At 35.2% G+C, this 22,112-nt stretch overlaps 1 protein-coding gene across 1 annotated transcript in view; it reads right to left on the bottom strand.

The window, feature by feature from the left end:
• Positions 1-22,112, bottom strand: part of TPP2 (tripeptidyl peptidase ii) — a 313,725-nt gene that overhangs the window by 89,240 nt on the left and 202,373 nt on the right. The window contains exons 23-24 of the mRNA XM_089825602.1: positions 9,897-9,976; positions 2,573-2,645 (exon numbers count right to left, since the gene is read on the bottom strand). Of these exons, the coding sequence (XP_089681728.1) occupies positions 2,573-2,645; positions 9,897-9,976 (153 nt within the window). The remainder of the gene's footprint in view (positions 1-2,572; positions 2,646-9,896; positions 9,977-22,112) is intronic.

Raw genomic sequence — 22,112 nt, 5'->3', positions numbered from 1 at the left:
TCAAAAGGGAGTCTAAATCAGAGTCATTGCTAGTGTGAGGGGCTGCCTAATCCAATCCAACCCCAACCATCCGCTCCTATGCCTCCTCATCAATTAACGTGGCATCTTTAAGATCAACATCCCAACTTTGGGCTGTAGTAACAATAATGAACTTCAATAAAAAATGCACAAGCAAAACTGATTTTCAATTCTATACCTGTAATGTCCCTTTTTGTGGACATTAGAAAAATTACAAGCCCAACTTATAAAATAATTAAAAGTGACTTTGGAGTTAAATTAAAGCTATTAAAAAAATTCTCTTTAAACTAAAGAGGGAAAAAAGGTGACATAGGAGAATTAAGACAAAAGACAGAATGAGAATCTGAAGAGTCACTATAGAGCACTAGAAGAGGAAGTCTCATTCATTTTGGACATGCTTGGTTTATGACTCAGACTTAAGTTTTCTCTCTTGGAGAGTTATTTGTAAAGCTTTAGCTTCCATCTAGCGTGAGGACAAAAACCCTTGTGCCCGTAAACAATGGACGCAATCCCATTGTCTATGGAGAGATCATACCAGGTCTCTCACATGTGCTTACAGGGTCTTTCTTAGATTTTTTAATCTGGCTATAATATTGTGTTTAAGATTGGATTTAGTTATCCGGTTAGTGTATCACTGATGTATAATGCAATACCATATTCTGGAGAATTCATATGAGCTTTGTTGTACATTTTTTGCATTGCTGAATACTATAATACAGTAAAAATTTATGAGGTTTTCATATGAGCAATTGTTGTTTACTTGCTGGCCAAATCTGAAAGTTTATTGCATAAGCAATCTGGTTGTAGTCTGAAATTTATTTTTGAGAGAAGTTTGGGGAAATATCCATTTGGGATACTACAATACCCTTGAGCTTGGGAAAGACAGTTTCAAAAGAAAATCACTGAAGTAGAAAAAGTGGAGACACATTTCAATATCAACAACAAATTAGAATGTGGAATAACTTGAGAAATCCAAAATACACTTTTATGCTAATGTTACAACTGTAAAAGTAAAATTAAAAGAACAAGCTCTTTTTCACATTAGGGGCAAAACTCAACAACAAACTTCAATATAAAACAAATAGATAGAAAAGGGAAAAAGAAGAATAAGAGGGGATATGTAATTTTTCCACATTTGGACTGGTTGTTGAAAAGAGGTACTTCACTTTGAAGGAGCGATAATTCAAGATCCCTTCCTTGCCAAAGGATGACCTACTCTAGAAGAAAATGTTTCGTGTGCTTCTTCAAACTCTCCAATATATTGCACCATACTAGATGTTGGCATAGATGTACTCTTCTTGCTTGGAAAAGCTTTGATGTTCAATCTAGGAATACTATACAAATGGGCTATCCATCAACCAGCTATTGAATTTGTATACTTCAAATCACATCCACTAGGAACTCAAACATTTTCCCCACTACCTAGAACTTGTTGTATAATGTCTACATACTTCCACAATGATGAATTTGGACCTTTTTCGAAGTGGGTTTGGTCCACAAACCTAAAACTCACGAACATTGTAATCCTTATGAAAACAAGTTTGTAAAACAACAATAACTGAAAACAAATAGATTGATTGATTGATCAATCATATATCCTGACTCAATTAATATTTCAACCATAGGAAAATTAAAAACAACACGAGAGGGTTCATATGTAAAAGAAAAATATACTTCCAATACAAAGTATTCCTGTCCTATCTCCGTGGAAGAGAATGGGCTCCTGAACATGCATAGAACTTGTGATCCAACCTGTTGGGACTACGTTCAGGTTGGATTAAAGTTCATATAATCAGTTGGTGAATTCAACAAAAAAATAAAAATGAAATTGGGTTCATTTTGGGATTGTCTAAGAATAGCATACAAAAGTCATGAGTATATTCTCAAATTCAACACTGAATACATTTAGAATACTACAGCATCATATAATTAATAAAAATTAAAGTATTTCAAAATATCATAAAAAAAAAAGATGATGTATGTAATAAAATATGAGAAACACTACAAGAACTGTTAGTTTAGTGGTAGTGCATACTTGTTATCAAGATCTTCTTTAAGTACAACATGTTGGGAAGTAGAAGCATTAAAGTCAATATGCTCTGGCATAATATTCACCATTCTCGTATCCCCTTCATTCTAGTCAATTTGTCTTTGTGAAAGGAAGCACAAGTTGGAAAGCATGTAAACTAAGTCCTCTAACTTTCTTGAGTCCAGTTGGACGCTCTTTCATAATTAGATGGAGTATATCATATGGTTCTTCAAAGATGCTGATGAACTATTAACTTATCACTATTTATAATTCAATGATTATAATTCTTAGATATATAAGATCTGTTTCTTCCTACATGTTGAGAGTATCCCTTGCTTTGCAATTATTTCCAACATACATAAAACAAATTATCTATAAAGACTTCTCATGGAGATAATCTTTTGATATCGCTTCAAACAGAGAGGGAAAATCCCTTAACAAGAAAAAGGCTTAAGAATCGCTCAACTGATATAAATCAAATATGAAGAAAAAATACACTGAAACCATGTTATTGAAAAAGAAAACCTTTTTTTCCAAGTTTCTCTCAATGAACAAAATCATCTTTTTCAACTTTTCCAAGTAATTTGTATTGTCATGCCTGCACATATAAAATAAAGCATAATGAAGTCATCACTTGAAGACCATTTATACGTTAATTAAACATGAGTAAACTATCATGAAGGGCCTATTACAAAATAACAATGAAAATGAATGACATGGTTTGCAGTTAAAAACAAAGGTAGATTGATTGATGCATGCAACGATACCAATACCCATACACAAGGCTAAATAAATACATCATTTTCATGCATATGACACATTTTTTGGTCACAATACAACCAGCATGCCTCATTAGCATCTCAAATCTCCTTATCCGAAGCTGTACACTAAACCTTACAAACTTTTCAACTTTGTACCTCTTTGAGTCACAACTTTTGACACCTAATAAAAAATCAAGCCCTGCAAATATTCTCTGTTTATGTCATGTCAATTTTCTGTTATTTCTGGTAAATGCTAAAATAATTAAACCTGTGCTACTTCTGTGATTAAGAGGTGATTTCACCATTAGTCCACAGAGCTGGATCAAGTTCTCAAAATATGTATAGTTTAGCCGTCCCAAGTCCAAGTTTTCAAAGAGTACTAATGTAAGCAAAAAGAGTTTCTAAAAACACATATCCATTTGTACCAGACAAAAAATTGATTATAAAATTTGATTCGATGAGATAAAATGATAGAAGCGAAAGAGTAAGCATTCTCAAGACAAAGGTCATTGATGCACACCACCTTCCATAACCTCTGTATTTAACTTTTCTTATTGCACAGAAACTGCCAAACTGTTGTTTTCAACTGTGTTCTGCCCCTTAACTACTTTTATTTATGGTAAATCAAATAAGTCATGTTGTTTGAAATTACAAGCATACAAGATCAGTCAGATTTTTGGAACACCTGTGTCACCCGTACAAATAGATACACCATGTTGTGTGCCATTAAAAAAAAAAAACACATGCTGTTGGCCTCTCTACATTCATTACAAAGCAGCGCCTCTATTATAATGTACATAACATAGCAAGATAAAAACGTCACAACTATACTTTCTTTCACAAATTATGATCCAAATTATCTCTAAACAGATATCTGGAAGTTGTAACCTAAACTTTCTCATGTTCCCACCAAAAGGAAAACCTGACAGACCCAAATCATAACTGGGAAGAATTTGGAGTACATATATTAGCAGAAGGGTTACAAGATGAAAGTAATGGTAAAAGAAAGAATGATCAGACAGAAATAATGGATCCCATAACTAATGATGATGAAATTGAATCCCCCATTCCTTTGGATGAAATTGACTTAGATGAAGAAGACTTCCCTGAGGATCTCAAAGCTCAAGAAGAAGATGAAAATAGTGAAGCGATGAAGGAAAAAAGATGGTTTATCAAAAGAATCATGGAAACTAATGAGGAAGAATTTGAAGATGAGGATTAGAGGATAATATAGAGAAACACAATTTTAAAAATATCAAGGGAAATAGTAAATCAATATCAGATAAAAACACAATCTTAGGCACTTCAGTAGGAATAAGGGAATACAAACAATTGGATGTAATAACAATAAAAGAGTATAATGATGTAAAACAAAAGGAAATGAAATCTAATTCACCTCCCCAAGAAAAAGTAGAGAAAAGATAAGATGATTACAGATATATTCTTATTGAGGTGGACACATTTTTAAGGGAATCTGAATTGTTAAATCAAGAAGATATACCTGATAAATGGGGCTTAATTAATATAGATAGGAACAAAGCAAGAAAATTCCGAAATTGGGAAGAGTTTGTGATCCAGGAATTAGAAGAATTTCAACGAGATATAGTTAAAATAAATGAGGAAAACAGTCAAATTAAGAAAACAATAGGAAAATAAATGAACCAGGATGATAGAGGATATAGTAACAAAATTGTGAAAGAATTAGAAAAAGAACATTCAGATAAAATGGAAGATGAGCCTATTGCTGCAAGAGAGCACGATGCTAAAAATGTAGACAATCTTGGTATTTTGGCAAACTCACAAGGTCTAGAGCATCCAATATGTGGAAAACAAAGAAGAACAAGAGGAAGGAAATCCTTAGCTGAACTAAGAGCAGCTACAGGATTGGCTAGCAACCAGAAAATAATTAACATCCCTATGTGTAAGTTTCTGCAAATTCTAAACAACCAAACTTCTCAATGCCTTTTATCTACTTGCTGAAGATGATCTTCTATGTATCAGACTTGTATGAAGTGTTAACAATAGTATAAATACTATTCTGGAAATGTTTTATCTCTGCAATAATTCGGATAGGGCAGTATTGCTAAAGGAGTAGACTTTTGTAATTGTGTGCCCTTTATCCACAATAATAACCTACATAAATATGGCAACCATGGGACATGTCCCTCCCTAGGTCAGCCTCTAATTGATTCTTTGAAATAGGCGGCTATTGGAAAGGACTTTGGATAGTGAACAAACTAACTAAAATGATAAAGATTAACCTTTAACAATAATGTCTCTAGGAGACGCCGATCACCACTAGGATAATTACAATTATATATAGGCCTCCATTTCATGCAAGAACAAATCCATACGATCTGTAATCAGACCAGTACGATATATCAGAGTTACAAAATTAACATTATGCATGTAGGCAAGTGGAAGTTCCTTCCCATGGAGCGTGAAGCTAATGTGGAAAAAGTGCTTACTCAAGCACAATTTAACATTATATGAATCAAATCTAGTATTAATACAAGAATCGTAACTTAACAAAAAAGGAGAAAAATTTAGAAGAAAACTAGGTTCTTGGAAAACGGAACTAGTAGATTCACTAGGGACCTCAAGTGGGATTGGTGTTATATGAGATCCAAGGAGCTTAGATTTCACTCCACTTGTATCCAATAACAATTGGATGTGGGGGGAGACTTAAAAGATTCAAAAGTGAAATTCAATTCCTACTTTTTAATGTGTATGGGCCAACACCAACAATAAATAAACAATACATTCCTAGCTTTAATTCCAAAGGAAATTGAACATATCGATCCAGGAGATTTTAGGCTCATAGCCTTATGTAATACTATATACAAAATTCTCCCAAAAGCACTGGCCAAGAGACAGCCAAGAGACTTAAAAAAAAGTACTACCAAAACACATTTCAGAGGAACAGACAGGTTTTGTTCCTAATAGGTCGATTCTCGATAGTACTATCATAATACAAGAATCAGTTCATTTGGTACAAATTAATAAAGAATTGTGTATGTTAATGTAGTTAGATATCAAAAAGCCTATGATAAAGTGGATTGGAGATTCTTATGTAAAACACTCAAAGCTTTTGGATTCTCTCATCAATAGATCAACTTAATATATAACTGCATTTTGACACCTAAAATCTCCCTTTTCATAAATAGTGTCCTTGAAGCAATTTTTAGTATATCTAGAGGAATAAGACAAGGGGATCCTATATCACCTTTTTTTCTTTATTATTACGGCAGAAGCATCTGGTAGAGCTATAATAAAGGCTCAAACTAAAAAACAAATTAGAAGAATCACAGTAATTGAGGAAGTTCTTAAAATAACACATCAACAACTTGCAAATGATACAATTCTACAAGGAGAAAGCACTTTGTAAGAAGCTCAAAATTTTAAGCACATAATAAATATCTATGTGGAAGCATCAAGTCAAAAAGTAAATGCTAACAAATCAGAGATTTTATTTATTAATACCAAAGAGCAAGTGGAGAAAGAAATTTGTAGAACAGTGATATTTAGAAAAGGAACCTTTCCATGCACAATATCTTGGTATTCAACTTGAAAAATGCATTAGAGAAAGCTTGGGATACGATTTTTAAAAAATTGGATAAAAAAATGCGAAGTTGCAAAGGGAAATGGTTAACTAAAGCTAGTAGAATGACTATGATCAAAGCAGTTCTTTTGGCTATTCCCACATATCATATGTCATGTCTTCCCCTACCCGAAAGTGTGTAAAAAAAAAATTAGACTCTAAACTCAAAAACATCTTCTGGCAAGGTATTTAAGATAAGAAAAACAAGCTTTAATAAAATGGGAAAAAATATGTAGACCTAAAGAATTTTTACGCTTAGGCATAAAAAATATGAATTAGAAAAATGAGACACTAGGGGCAAACTAGACTAGGATGCAGATATGCGAAAAATTGGTTTAAGCTAATTAATCCACCAATGATATATACAAAACGAAACGAGATCGCTAGGAAACAATGTAAATGGGAACCTCCTCTTACAGGATGGTCAACGTAATTTTTTTATGGGGCCTCTAGAAGTAATCTAGGACAAACAAGGTTATGATGTATTATTTATTCACATAATGTGTCATGCCTAACTAAATGCGTCAAACCTTTAGGAGTAATGTCTAATAACTTAGTTGAATTAGATGCCCTAATAGAAGTAGAGAGATAGATATTAACAAATTAGGTATCAAAGGCAACTCACGAATTGTCCTAAATGTGTTAAAAGAAAAAGAGCCCAAATTGGATCCTTAATTCTAAACTTGAAAATGCCCTAGCCGTTGTTGATCAATTCGAAGAAATAATCATAAAACATATTTATAGAGAAGGTAACAGAGAAGCAGATAATCTCGCTAACAAAGGAGTAGATGGACAATAGATTCTAATAAGACAAGCTACTATGATAAGTATAAGTTAGACACTTGTTCTTGAAGCAAAATTAGTTTAAAACTTTTACTATCAAAATAAACATGTTAAATTTAGCTGATATCATGGAAGTTTAATGATAATAAGTGACATATTTTCGATTATTCAAAACTTTTCCTTATATACTATTTGATTTCAAAATTAAGTTAATTGGAGATAAGTTTCATTTTTTTATTATGAAGCATACTTTTCATTCTAATAACTTGATCATAGCCAAGTTAAAGTTTCACGTTATATTCACAAGGAATTATCAAGAGCAAAATTATAAATTCGGAAGCCAAGAATAGGTGCTAAAATTGGTTAAAATTAGTAGGAGAAATTCATGTAAGGGCTACACCGACAATACCTATCCATCTTTGATCTTTGGTGCCAAATTGAGATGGCTTTTGGGCCTCATGGCCTATTACTTAGCAAAAAAAAAATACAAAATAGAAACCCTTTAAATTTATTTCTTATGCAGTTTTAACAAAGGGGGCAGTAATCCTTAAATAAAAGAATTTGATTAAGATTAAAATTAAGAGCATTTCATGGCACCAAGTAGAGATGAAGGGTTGTAACTCTTCCAAGGGCAGCACTGCTGAAAGCTGCTAACTCTTTCAGCAATAATGTATAAAGGAAAGATCATTCTTATTACTGTGACTCATTTCTTGTGAAGAGTGGTGACCACTTCAGAAATGGATGCAAAGAGCAAATCAGTTCATTGACAAGCAAACAGTAATCATCAATTCAACTCAGCAAACAAACAATTCAGCAATCAAAGATTAAATCCAGGAATCACACTTGAACTTGAGCGAGTGACTTGTAGAGGACGAAACTCCACCCAAGTTCATACAGAGACTAAAGGTCCTTAATTCTTTGGAATTGCTTTCAGATCTACAGCATCAAAGGTTTTCATCCGCAGCTCTGTGGCGGCAAGATTAAGCATGTCCATCCTTAACTTGAAAACATTATATAAGGGTTTTTATCCTGAAAACGCTTACTTCATCCTTCGAGGAGGGGCTTACCAAGATTTGGGTTTTCATCAAAACTTGATAAGGATAAATAACTATGTTACAGGATTCATGTATGTAGACCACAAATTGGATTCAAATTCAAATCAGATCCAAATTTGCGAACCAATTCTTGCTGGATTCACAGAGGGTCTATGGATCCAGATGGACCCACAAGGTCAATCCTGAACCTTGTGTGAATCTGACAAGAATCTACGGATCCAAATGGACTGACAGGATCAAATCTGGACCCTGTGCGAATCTGGCAAGAATCCCTCGTGGATCGGGCACGAATCCATGCAGACCTGGAAGAATCCGGCGAGGATCCCCAAGGAACCACAGGCCAAACTTGGAATATGTGGGACCAGAATTAATAATATATTTTTTTTTTAAATAATGCATACAAACACACACACACACACACAAATCCATACAGATCATAATGGAATTTTTTGTAAATGAATTATTTTTCAGAATTAATTTATGAACTATTGATCCGAATATTATAATAAATTGAAATTCAGAGTATTGACAGTCATTATCATGAAAGCCCATTTGTAGCTAAAAGTTTGAAGGGTGATTACAAAAGAGAAAACACAGATAAGCTCTACTTTTATAATTAATGTATAGATTATAAACCTAAATAATATAATAAAATTTGATCAATTTGAACAAAGTATTATCTATAGACAATGAAGTGCTCATTTTAAGTTGGAGTTGTTGTTTTACGGGGAATGTAGGCCAAGATAAGCAGATAAAATAGAGTATTTTGTAATTGAATGTTCTAAGCAACTGTGGAAATAATCTCAAAAATCTTATTAGACACACAGCTTAGCACTCAAAGTAAAGACAAAGCAGACATAGGCTGCCTCCAATTAGTCTTAGAATCAATTGCATATTTATGGATTCTCAATGCTTAAATAGATATCACTGAAGCCCCATTTTCCATCTGTATTTGTTATTACCGAAGCCCCACAGAAACCTTCTTTCCTTCATTCAGTCATCTGGTCACTAGCCCCTTGCCAAATAGCCCAGCCTACTTCCACCATTATTTCAAGCTTTATCCAGGGTTCCTACATATTATTCTAGTTTCATATTTTAAATAGAGACAAGAATATCTCCATTACTATGTTTGGGGGTAGCAAAAGGCTTGGGTGAATTATGTTGTAGTTGGGTGAGCATTGCTATAACTTCAGACTTTAACCAAAGAGTATGACTACACTAAAAATACATTATCATTGGATCATTTCCTAACCCATTGGTGACTTGATACAGATTAAAACAACTGTTCCTTTTTATCAATAGTATTTCACAAATCCACGTCAAATGGGATGAGGTCAAATAGTAAATCATCAGGCATTTCATAATGGATCCCATGCTGAAGTCCATAAGAAATATTTCACATGCTCAAACATTCTAACGTTGAATCTTGAACTAATGTTGAATCATAAACTAACACATGCAATTGTTGGTGTAATGCAATCTCATTGATGAGTCAAAGTGAAATTTCAAGATGAATTGGGCAGAAAATATACCACTTAATTGTGACATCTAATGTGAGGAATGACATGTAGGATGACTTAACCAAAACAATCAGCAAACCCACAAACAGAAATGATCAAATAACAAAAAATATTCAAGAGCCATATTACCTGAGTAAGAAATGCAAGGTATAGTCACCCTTAGGGAGCTTTGTAGCCTTTGGATATACATCTCCCATGCCCAATATGCGCTACAAAGGTATAAGTAAATTAGCTTATTTATATACAATCAATTAAGAGATTTTCACCATATGAAAAAAAGCTTACATTTTAACATCCATAGCTTAGAAGAAATGCATCCATAGCTTTAAACATTTTGAGAGCCAAAATATTCAATAAAAAATTTATAACACCAACTAAGCTGTATGTAAATATTCTATGCCTGACCCCACAGCATGCATGGAAATTACAGTGAATGTAGAAAGAAAGTTCAATAAAAGACCTTGAGAAAGAAGATTTAAAAAACAAACAAAATAATGGACAACCATCATTTTTAACAAAATGATTTCTAATTTTTCCTTCATACAAATAACTTACCACATAAAAATATATATTGAAGCATAGCAGGTAAAATTGACGTTGTCAATATATTTTGGTGGCTCAATTTCAAAATAGGAATTTCTTGCTATTAGGACATTAAATGCTCTTTTATAGTCTGTAATATCAGTATTAATTTGATATATACTATGAACAACTTAAGAATAACAAGATATAAATATGAGATATGAGAAAAAGCAAGGGGAAGAAGCAATAAGAGGATAAAAAAGACAGCAGATCAAAGAGAAAAAGGATAGATGCTTTATGCAGTATTGGTAGATTGAATATTGTAAATGAAGCACAGACTATTTGCATTCATTCCCAAATTTAATGCAAGAGCCCTGTTTTTGTTATTCATCCTGAAAATCTAAGTTCAAAGTATTTTACAGATTTATCCCATCTTTTTATTGATTTTAAAATCAATTGCTACTAACAGTAAAGAAGTTTATTTCAATATGAGTCTTTGGTTATCAGAATTCGCAATTGAAATGTTGTCTATGTGAATTTTGTCTAATTGGTTTTCCAAATAAATTAAATTCAACTAGACTAAGTTTTGTGTTGCAAACTCAAGTTTTGTCTGTAGCATAGTGGATGGTATAAGCATTGTCTCTCAGGGTTGCATATAAGGATCTGGAGAAAGTTTGACTCTATTTGCCCAGGGTTGGATAAGGAACTGGTCTACAATTTATTTTGTGAAAGTGGGTTGATGTCTAAGGTATTGAAGTTCAATATTTTGTCATGTCCATAACTCATATACACTATTGCCTTCATTTCACAAGAAAAAACATCAAAGCATTCATATAACTTTATTTTGATCGAGTCTATGATTTAATCCAACTTAACAAACTCACAAAATTTAAATTTGCTATAAAAAGGCTTTGACCCAAGTCATAAGGGTTTAAGGAAGGTTTACCCCCCTAGGTTTACCTAAGCCTTAAGTGCAGCGGAATTAAATGAGTAGGTTATTCTCATTCGTTGGCCAAAACTGATTGAATAATGCTATTAAAGAATTGGCAAAGCACTTGGATTTTCAATTTGTGGTTTTGAGAACCAACACTAACTACACCTTGATATTGGTTAATAACCACTTCTTGTAAATTTGTAATGGGCAACATTTGCTATTAACTTATTCACAATAGGGTAATTTTACTTTTTTGTTTTCTATATTATAAATTCAATTTTCTACTTTCTATATAATGGATTTAATATTTTGCTCTTGTGAGCACTAATTGCCATTTCAACCACCAACTTCAAGAAACTAAATACACAAAATCAGGAGCCTAAAATGTCAACCATATCTTCTAGCATAGGGCTCAATAAAAAGGCAAACATCGACATTTCATTCAAGGAAATTGATTCTAAACCTTTAGAGACTTCTTTATAGAAGAAGCTACATAATCTTCTTACCAACAAAAAGCTAGGAACTAGAATAAAAGAATAACTTGATATAACAAAGTGGCTATCAATGTTAATTAATACAGAAATGACTACTCAAAATTGTGAGGGGGCATGATATCCCAATATTTTGAAATGTAAACAACTGCACAAGGAAGAAAGAACATACCTTATCTTTGTATATAATCTGGATTTTTTCTTAGTAGAGAAATAGTCTTGTGATAAATGCAGCTTGGCACTCACCAAGGCATCCATCCACCCCATGTAGACACCTTAGCTATGATGATATCTACATGTGACCCAAGGTGATCACTTGTATATACTGCCATAGCTAGTGAGCTACATTATGGATCGATGACTTGATGATCAGTTTTGGTAACCTTCATCATGTGATCACCGTCATGTTGTGCACTACATTGAGATTACATATACAATGCCATCAACATGCATGCATCTATCCATGACATGTGATACACCCATCATATACATGTGCGTAACATGGACTATCATACATACATATAAAATGATGTATAACCATGTCATACATAGATACATCCATCCTGATGTAATTGCATGACCATGCCATCTCATTATAACATCACTACCTCAAGTCATAATCACATTACACTATTGTTGCACTACCATAGCTACATTGCATTGCATTACCTTATATTTCCACAATAATCGATTCTCATAACTAATCATATTGCACTATCATACTTATTTGATTCATACATCCTTGTATTATTGTGTGTATTCACACTAATTCGATATATCCTTGCATTATCATGTGTTTTCACACCCAACCAATCCATCAATTATTGTTGTTAGACACTTTGTTGATTCTCATAATTGGGTTGGCACTAACAATACATAACACCATATGATTAAAGACATTTCACCAGAGTTATCATCATGAAAATTGCAATGAACATTGGTGAATCTTCATTTGTTATTATGATGAGAGGCAACCATTATTACGAAGTAATTGGTAAAATACTTGCTTGTTATTAACAAAGACCTAGAGGTCAATATATACAAAAGAATGAATGACTTTTTCTTAGGAAATGATTGTAAAGAATAGAAACATTCCATTCTAGCTAATAGAAAACTAATAGTTATCTAAATTTGACAAACTTATACGAACCAAGAGGCTTGGTGAGAATGTATGCAATCTAATCCGTTGTAAGAAAATAATGCAAGTCTATTGTCCTATCTTCAACCAATTGTCGTATGTAGTGATAGAGAACATCCACATGCTTGGTTCTTTCATGGAAAATTGGATTCCGTGCTAATTTGATAATGCCTTCATTCTCAACAAACAAAGTGGTCAGTACTGCTGGCGACATCTACATATCCTCAAGCATCCGATGAAGCCAAAGAGTTTCACAACCTGCCTTAACTATCCCTATGAATTCAGCTTATGTCTGTTAGATCCAAAGATAGTTGAGAGGACAATGAGGTATATGGTTTCTGCCTTTAGAAGGCCGACATCGAGATTGTTGGGAAGGAAACTTGAGTTTTCCCTGACAGGTGTCTATGATACAAATGTACTTATATTTAGTATGACACCTGCTAGTCCTATCTGCCGTGTTGATGATGGACACAGTTCACAGAGATCAGTAGATGTGTCAGTACCCTTGGTGGATAGCGGCACTAAGCTTCAACATGCTGAGGCCCCTGGAACTGTTGCGGTTAGTGGTTGATACAATTATTACTACTGATACTTCAGGCTCTCTTGAGGAGGGAATTATTATTGGAGATTTGTATGGGAGTTGTCATAGTGCTACTCCAATGCAAGACACAGTTGCTTCCTCAGGTGGGACCGATGCAGGTATGGAGTTACCCAGCTATGATGCCAGTGATTTGGGTGTTACAGCGGAGTCAGTAGATGAGGGTTCATGCTCTTGCGCTATTGATTCACAGCTTGACATAGAGTCATGTGTGCAGAGTCGAGTGGCGACAGTTGAGACTCTATTAGGTGATGGGGATGTAGACAATGTGAACACCTTTGGTGATTTGTTGGATGATAGTATGATTTGCACCAGGTATGATACCCCTTGTCAGATATTGGGTGATGACTTATGAGATTTTGGATGAGTACCGGGATCAATGTTTATAGGATCATACTATTGAGGTGGAAGCTGAGACAAGTGGGGAGATTGAGATTGAGAGGGCTTCTATTTCTTCGAAGGAGTTGTAAAAGGTACATAGTACTTGTATCTCGGATACAAAGTTATGAAAGGACAATAGCACGTGTATGAGTGATCTTGTGGTGGATAGTTCTGATTCAGTTTCCTATCACGGTGCAATTAGTAAGACATAGAGCTTGCATAGGAGTCAGGGGTTACAAAGGCGTCATGTGACTTATCAGCTGAGTGAGTGATAGTGATATTTATTCATGTCTTGATCATTACGATGCTATTCGGCATATGCTAGCTACATCTGGTTGGGGTGCCTCAATGTCAGATGAGCACGATGATAGTAGTCTTTCCCTAACAGAGGTTCATGCGCTTCGAGAGGCTGTTAGGATCTTGAAGCACAGTTACTCTCAGTTAGTTAATGAGAGAGATTACCTTTTGGAATGGGGTAGCACCTGCTATGAGTTGTGGTTAGGGAAAGAGAGGAGGTGATTGAGCTCACCCAAGAGCTTGAGGTGATGGTGGACTCTCTTCAGTATACTCAATTGGCTCTTCAGGAGTCACAATCACAGTTGGGTGAGGTTACCGTGGAGTTAGAATGGGTACAGCCAACACCAGCCCCAGACCCTATTCAGTTACATATTGTGATTGGTGGTTAGTTTTCTTCTATGGTTGAGGATTAAGAACGTGATAATGTGGCGAACACATTCGTACAAGATATGACTGTAGTATGTATAGCGGAGGCGAGAGCATCAGCAGAGACGTGTTCTCATGGTGATTTGTTTACTTCTATTGGAAGTGAATCTATTTCTTCTTTTCATACGGCTAGTAGCATTGGACAATTGGCATTGTCACATTTTCAAAGAGATCGGCTATGGATTACGGGGAAGCAGATTGAAGCTTCCACATATAATTTCTACTATACTGAGTCATTAATAGAGTATTTGCTTGAGAGCTCGGATTTGCGAAAGATTTCATACAGTATATCTAAGGGTGCTATCATTCGGGGTTCTCGTGCTATTTGACAATTGCTGAGGAAGATTGTAGAGACCTTGGCTACAAGGCCTCCCAATAGGGATTTTGTGGTTGGGCTTGCTAAGAGGGTTGCCCAAGATTTTGCCCATTCACTAGTTCAAAGTCAGAGATTGGAGCCATCTTCTGATTTTGAGTTTGATGACGATGAGCCATTGACAAAGATTGGGAGTTTTTATCGGCATTACACTATGAGGAGTGCTCGTCACTTTTCTTTTGACCCACAAATGGAGGACTTGCTTCTAGTGTTATGGATGGTGATAGAAGGTTTCGTATTCATTACACCTGCATAGGGCGTACTTCTCCACTAATGGAGGGAGATTTTGAGATACAGGGTATTGTGAAACAATTGGATGTGCCAATGAATGAGATGAATCAAAATCACAAACGGATGACCCAACCGATTTCAAAGTCGAGATTTGACCAAAAAATGGTATCACTTTTTCTAAGAGTGGAAGGTGATGATACAGTTGCAGCTTCAAATTTGCAGGACATTTCTTATGAGACACTGCATGAGTTGGGCACAATTGAGGTGGAATGTGATGAGAATTTATGTCAGGTTAAGTCAGATGATGTAGTTGTTGGCATGCGTTCCCTGGATCATGTATTTGATGGCGATGCAGTGATAGTGGGAGTAGAAGCATGCGAGGATAATGTCATAACAGCAGCCACTTTGGTGTCGGTTGAGCCATCCAATGAGGAGTTCAGCAGTATACAAGCAATTGTATATGTGTTCTCTAATGGTAGTATACTTGTTATTGTTGATAAGGTGATCAATGTAGTGATAGAGTCATGTTATAATATCGATCAACAAAGTGTTGATGTTCACTCCATGAATAGTCCTACGTTTGACATGGATGCAACATTGTCTTATAACAATCCATTGTTTGAGGTTGATGTTGATCACTCACTTGAGTGGAGTTGGGCTCAGTTCTCACCATCTGTAAAGATTCAGTTTTGTGTTACCACAGTAAGTAATGTTCCTGTGTCTACAGATTTTGACGTGGCTACACCTATGGTTGATACAATTAACATGAGTGCATATGGTTCTTCTATAGCTACATCTCTTCAAGGGATTGCTGATCTGAGTTTTAGTCTAGTTTATATTATATGGGTGAGAACCAGGATGAAGATATTTCTTGTATTCTAACTCCTACATCATTAGCACAAGTTTTGAGTGCTATACTGCAGGTTATGTTGCTGGTCCTAATGATGTTAGTGGTATGCAATTGGTTCAATATTAACAGGGGTGTCACGTACTACTTCATTTGGGACCCAGGTGGAGGTTGGAGTTCACTGTTATTGCTGGATTGCTTGAGGGCAAGCAATCTCAAGAAGGGAGGACTGTAATGTCCCCATTGGTTGCCAGCATCAGAATTTCAGGGACTAGCCTAATATTGGATCCTCGTAGGCTAATGAGGATGGTTAGAGGGCCTTCTGAGAATTGATCCATCTCCAACATTCAACGATTTATGGATTTGGCCTTCGTTTGATGTCATTTGGACTCCATTTTCCATACTTACTATGTATAGTTAGGGGTAATAGAGATGGACTCTTTCAATTTTTAGAAAGTGTATTTGGTCACATGGGGAATTGTGAGGAGAGATTCTTATTTCAAATGGCATAGCAATCAGACAAATATTTCAAGAGATACTAAAGTTCAAGTGACTTCAATGATTAATTTAAATATTTTAATGTTATAAAGTTATAAAGTAACTTAAGTTACTAAAAGACGAAATTGGCTTTTAATCCCACATTGCCTAGTTATTTGTGTCTTCCCTCATATCGAGATTATAAAAGCATGGAGCTACATTGGGATTGACATCGCGAATATATGTTATTTTACAAATCCTAAAGGTTGCTTGAATGTTAATGGATATTTCTTGAGGAAACCCCTTGAGGAAAAGAGTGACACTTGACACAAACCTAGTATCTCATATTGTGTTTTCAGAACTGAGATTCAGACTGATATTGAGCTACAGGAAGTTGGAGTTCCACAGCAAGAAGGAAAGCAAGAGATTGAAATCTACACCGAGTTCTTGCACGTATAGGACATTGTCCAACAGTATTGAGCTTGTTTGGCAGGCAGGGTTGGCAGATGTTCATAGTTGAGAGGTAAATACAGCAGTTAAATTCATTTATGGTGGCATTGATTCACATCACAGTTTGGGAGCAGCTTGGCACATATATGACATTGTTCGATCATTTGGAGTTTGGACGGCAAACAAAATGGACTATCATACTAGCTAAGATAGTGTTGGCGGACTTTGTGTGAGCCAAGTTCCATAATATCCAAGGTCTTCTTTATCTATGTTCTCCTCACAGTGAGACAGCGGTAGCTTTGCATATGACAATGAGCAGCAGCAGACATACACTCCAAACTTTACCATGGGTACACTTCACATGGATCACCTTCAGTGCAGCGATAGCAGATAGGAGTGGACGTTTAAAACAGCAGGCAGATTGATTATGGCAGCCACATTTTCATTTGCAGGGAGGTCATGGGCCAAGGACGTGACAATAAGTCAGAACTGTATGGCCATGAGTGTGACTGGGTGTTGGCACTACCAAAACTGAAGTCTTTAACGTAGACCTTGGACACCCAACTAGCTGCGATTGTTATCCGGTTCCTTTTATCATTTGTTTGTGCTTGTATACGTGCGTATTGATGTAAACCAAATTGAATGCATTGGACTTCATTTAGAGCTTACTCCCTCATGATTTAAATAGATAAATTGTGTATGGGATCTCCTGTTGAAGGATAGTATAATTTCGGGACTATTATTTCTGCTATTTTCACATTATTTGCAAGTCCCTTTTGCCATATTTGTGCATTTTCTAGAGTTGGATTTACTAGCAGCAATTTCAAAGTTCCAGACCTGGGTTACATGCCTACAGTTTGACAAAATACTCCAAGTGGAGATTTAATTATTTTGATCATTTTAAGCCCAGATCATTACACAGTGCCCATCAAGCAGTATGCTTTGTAAAGACTACTGTATCCAACAAGCATGAACTTCTGACTCTTGACATCCAACTTGGTGCGTGACGCATCAAGGATCCAAACAAAAGCAAGAGAGCCAAAAACCTTTAGGCAACTAATTTTGGGCTTACGACCTGACTAGGCCTCTTCTAGTCTTACCTTTGACCATCATTGTGGGTGATCAGTTCAAAAGATAAACTACAATGTTAACTGCTTCTACCCAGAACTTCTTCAGAACATGGCTATGTTCAAGCATGGACCAAGCCATCTCATTGATTGTTCTGTTTCAACATTCAACTACATTGTCTGTTGTGGTGTGTGGGGTGTGATTAACTCGCATTTGATGCCATGAGTATCTAAGAAGCTAGAGATTTCATTAGAACAAAATTTGCCCCCATTGTTTGACTTTAGAGTAGTAATGGATTTCTCAGACTCTTTTTTCAACTAAAGGTCTAAAATTATGAAATACAGTAAATGGATCTGATTTCTTTTTAAAAAAATACACCCACATTTTTCTACACAAATCATCAACAAACAACAAAAAATACCTGGACCCGAGAAGAGGAGTGGCCATAGGGCCACAGATATTGGCATGAACAAGCTGAAGTACTTGAGAAGCTCGCCATGAATTTCCACTCGTGAAAGGTGTGTGATGTTGCTTCCTAGCCTAAAATCCATCACAAACTCCAAGTTGTTGAGTCTGAATCTCGAGTAAACCAAGGATAAGCTCTTCCCAAGCAAGTTGAGAGAGATAATGGACATTTAAGTGCCTATATTGTTGATGCAAAATTGTACTAACAAAAGATTGCAGAGGACTCATAGCTAAGTCCCAAGAACACCACAATAAGTCAAAAAAGACCATGATCCTCAAGACCCACTGCAACAATAGACTAAGTTGTCCTATCAATTATGGTACACTAATGTCAGCTGTAGGTTACATCCAACTATGAAAAGTCTCGCAGCAACTAATTGAGTGCAAGTAGATTTAGTTCCATCCTTGGAACGTAGTAGACATCGAGGAAAATGATATTCCTCCCTCCAAATTGAATCTTAATGTTGCCTTTGCTGACAACAGTATACCCTTCTCCACCACCAAAATTATAGAATCTGAATAAGGATGGTAGTCAATGAACTAGTCTCTGTAGTGAGTGAAATGACGAGAGGCGCCTAAATCAATATACTAGGAAAATGACTTCATGTGATTTGTAGGTCTTTTAGCCATTAAGGTGTAAAAGTCAGATTCTGCATGCTTAATGTGCTCTGCACTGTTCGCTTTCAGCTATAAGCATGATGGGTTATATTGGGCAACTAAGCTATTCCTACATTCAACCTTCATGTGATAATATGTGTGGCAGTAGTTGCATTGAATGTTCTTTTTCCTGGAGCATTCTAAAGCTAGACAAGAGGACTTTTGCTGAGAAGACTCCTGAGACTTGCCTTAATCCTTTTGAAAGGATTTAGCAGCAAAGGCTTGCTCTGTGGAGGTGGAGTTGGAACTGCTATTGAATTGTTCTTTTTACTAATCTTTTTGAAGCAGAAGTGTGTAGAGATCTCTGAACTTCAGATCAACACCAGTAGAAGTGATGTTGAGAGTCTCGATAAAATGCTCGTAGGACTTGGGCAAACTTTTGAGGGTTATGACCACAATGTCCTCTTCCTCCATCTTGCGTCCAATGGCAAGCACTTGATCATGAATTTCCTAAATCCTATTCAGGTGTTTCTGGAGCAATTTCTGCTCATTCATGGTGATAGAAAGCAGAATGTTGTTGAGAAAGAAGGCTTTGTTTTTGTCTAAAGTTTCTTGAGATGCTCCCATATCTTGGCAGCTATCTTCCCGGATGGACTCTGAGGGAACTGATCATCAACTACGGATAATTTGAGAAGCATCACCGCCTCCCGAGTATTTTGATCCCATGTATTTTGATCATTACTAGCTGTAATCAGACGTTGTGTAACACCCAAAACAATCTAATCAGTATTATCAATTATGATATTCAAAGATTGCTAGTATCCGCTGCTCCCACGTGCTATAATTTCGACCATCGAATTTTGAATCACCCTCGACCAGAATATTAGTTAGAGATGCCATAGCACATTTTCCAGTGAAAGAGAATAAACATCTGTGAAGGCACGTACTTCAAGGCATAAAATAGAAGATCCAAAAAAAATGAAGAGGCACCCAGAAGAGATTGAAAAACCCAAAAATAATGTTGTTAGATTCTAGATCTGCTAGCTCAAAAAATCAAGCACGAAAATCGAGGAAACCAAAAAAAGACGATAACCCAACTGAGAGATCGAAAAACCCATCACGAATCAATAAAAAAATGGATCCAGTACAAAAAAATTAGGGTTTTGACAAAAAACGGCTTTGGTTGCAAAAAAACCCCCAAAAATGGTGAAAATGTGCAAAAAAAGCACAGTTTTTGGGCACAAATCTGTTTCTTAGGATTTGATAAACCCTAGACGTCACTAAATAGAGCAAAAATGACCATTAAAGAGGCAAAAATGGCTGCTGTTTTTGCAAGAAAAAAATACCACGAATAGGTTGCAAAAACACATGAAAACTGGGAGCGATTTTTGTTAGTGTAGTTTTTTATTTCCTAGTAGGTTATTTATTTTTTCCTATATTGCTAGGTTTTTCCTACACTTTTAATAATCTCGCTTAAGTTAATAAAGCATGTCTTATTAGGTGAATGTTTGCGAGGTGTCACCTTTCTACATGTGAGCATCCATTAGCTATCTTGGGAAGATACTTTGCTATCTTTAATCCGATAGATGGTTGCTCCTCATTAGTCGGTGTTGCCACCTCCTCCCTCTTCCTAGCCTATATAAGCATGCTACTTGGCTTGTATTTATATCTCTTGTTTTTGCATCCTCTTAATGCTATTTTTCTTTTAGCATTTGCATTACTCTCTTGGATACTAACTCTGTGTTGCTATTTTGATTTTATATCATTTGCATTCATAGTTTAGCTATCTATTCTTTGCACTAGTTCTTTGGGTTATTAATCTTTTCAGATTCTAAAAATTTTACCAAAAAAAATTACAGACAACAATTGCAGAAAAATGGCCACAGTTGTAGACAAAAAATGCTTTTAGACAAAGAAGATCGCATGTAAAACTATTTTGAAGATTAAAAGGCAAATAAATTCAACAAAGAAGTTATAATTATTTTCAAAAAAACAATTATAGTATTGGCTCTGATACCATATTATGAAGTAATTGGTGAAATACTTGTTTGTTATTAACAAAGACCAAGAGGTCAATATATACATAAGAATGAACGATGTTTCCATAGGAAATGATCGTAAAAAATAGAAACATTCTATTCTAGCTAATAGAAAACTACCACTTATCTACAAGCTAACTAAATATTAGGAACATTCCAATATTTACAATAGATTACAAATAGATAATCATTCAATAATAATAGACATTATCTATTATCGTAATAACCATTTTATCATGCCTTCTCACTTGATTGGCCATGTTTACACATAGAGATCATCCCACTACAAGAAGACATTATTGACTATAGACTTGAGAATATAAAATATGCAATCCCTTGTGGTTTGCTCTGCAAGTAACCAATAGCCACAAGCAATCAAAGCTGCAAGCATTTATATTTGTATTAGAGAGAGTATCTAGAAGCATAATCAATTCAAATATATAAGAGACGACTTCATTGACAAACATAGAGATAAAGATTGATCAGAGACGGCCTATACAATATCCATCCATTCTTGTACCCGATAATCTCCACATAAGAGACAACATTGCCATTAGATCCACTTGTATATCAGTGTGGATCAACAACACATATTAGAGATAACCATTCAGATTATCATGCATACATTCCATTGTCATATCGGATACAATAAATGTGATTATTATTATTGATTGGGTGCATATGCGTTTGGAACTAATAACTATTTCCATTATAATTCAATCTATGCATTTAGAAATACTATTTGTTTCTATTGTATCTAGCTTCTGCAATTGTAGTTAAAATATAAAAACAAAGCATTTTATTAAGTTATAATGATAGAATTGTGGAATCTTTGCAGTGCCTTAAATCATATGAAAAGGGGCATTACAAGTGTGAATGTTATTGTAGCTATGGTCAGATGATGAGATTTTGTTCTAAATGGAAAAGAATAATGAGATTATGTTCTAAAGTGTCCTACAACACCTAAAGCTAAAGACATCATCAAAATAATATCAACATTAACAAACCTTG

Source organism: Cupressus sempervirens, chromosome 4 (assembly GCF_028749045.1).
Source record: "Cupressus sempervirens isolate cs-2001-9-10 chromosome 4, ASM2874904v1, whole genome shotgun sequence".
Classification (NCBI taxonomy): domain Eukaryota; kingdom Viridiplantae; phylum Streptophyta; class Pinopsida; order Cupressales; family Cupressaceae; genus Cupressus; species Cupressus sempervirens.
Note: the sequence above shows the minus strand (reverse complement) of the source record. Positions and strands in the feature narration are given on the sequence as shown.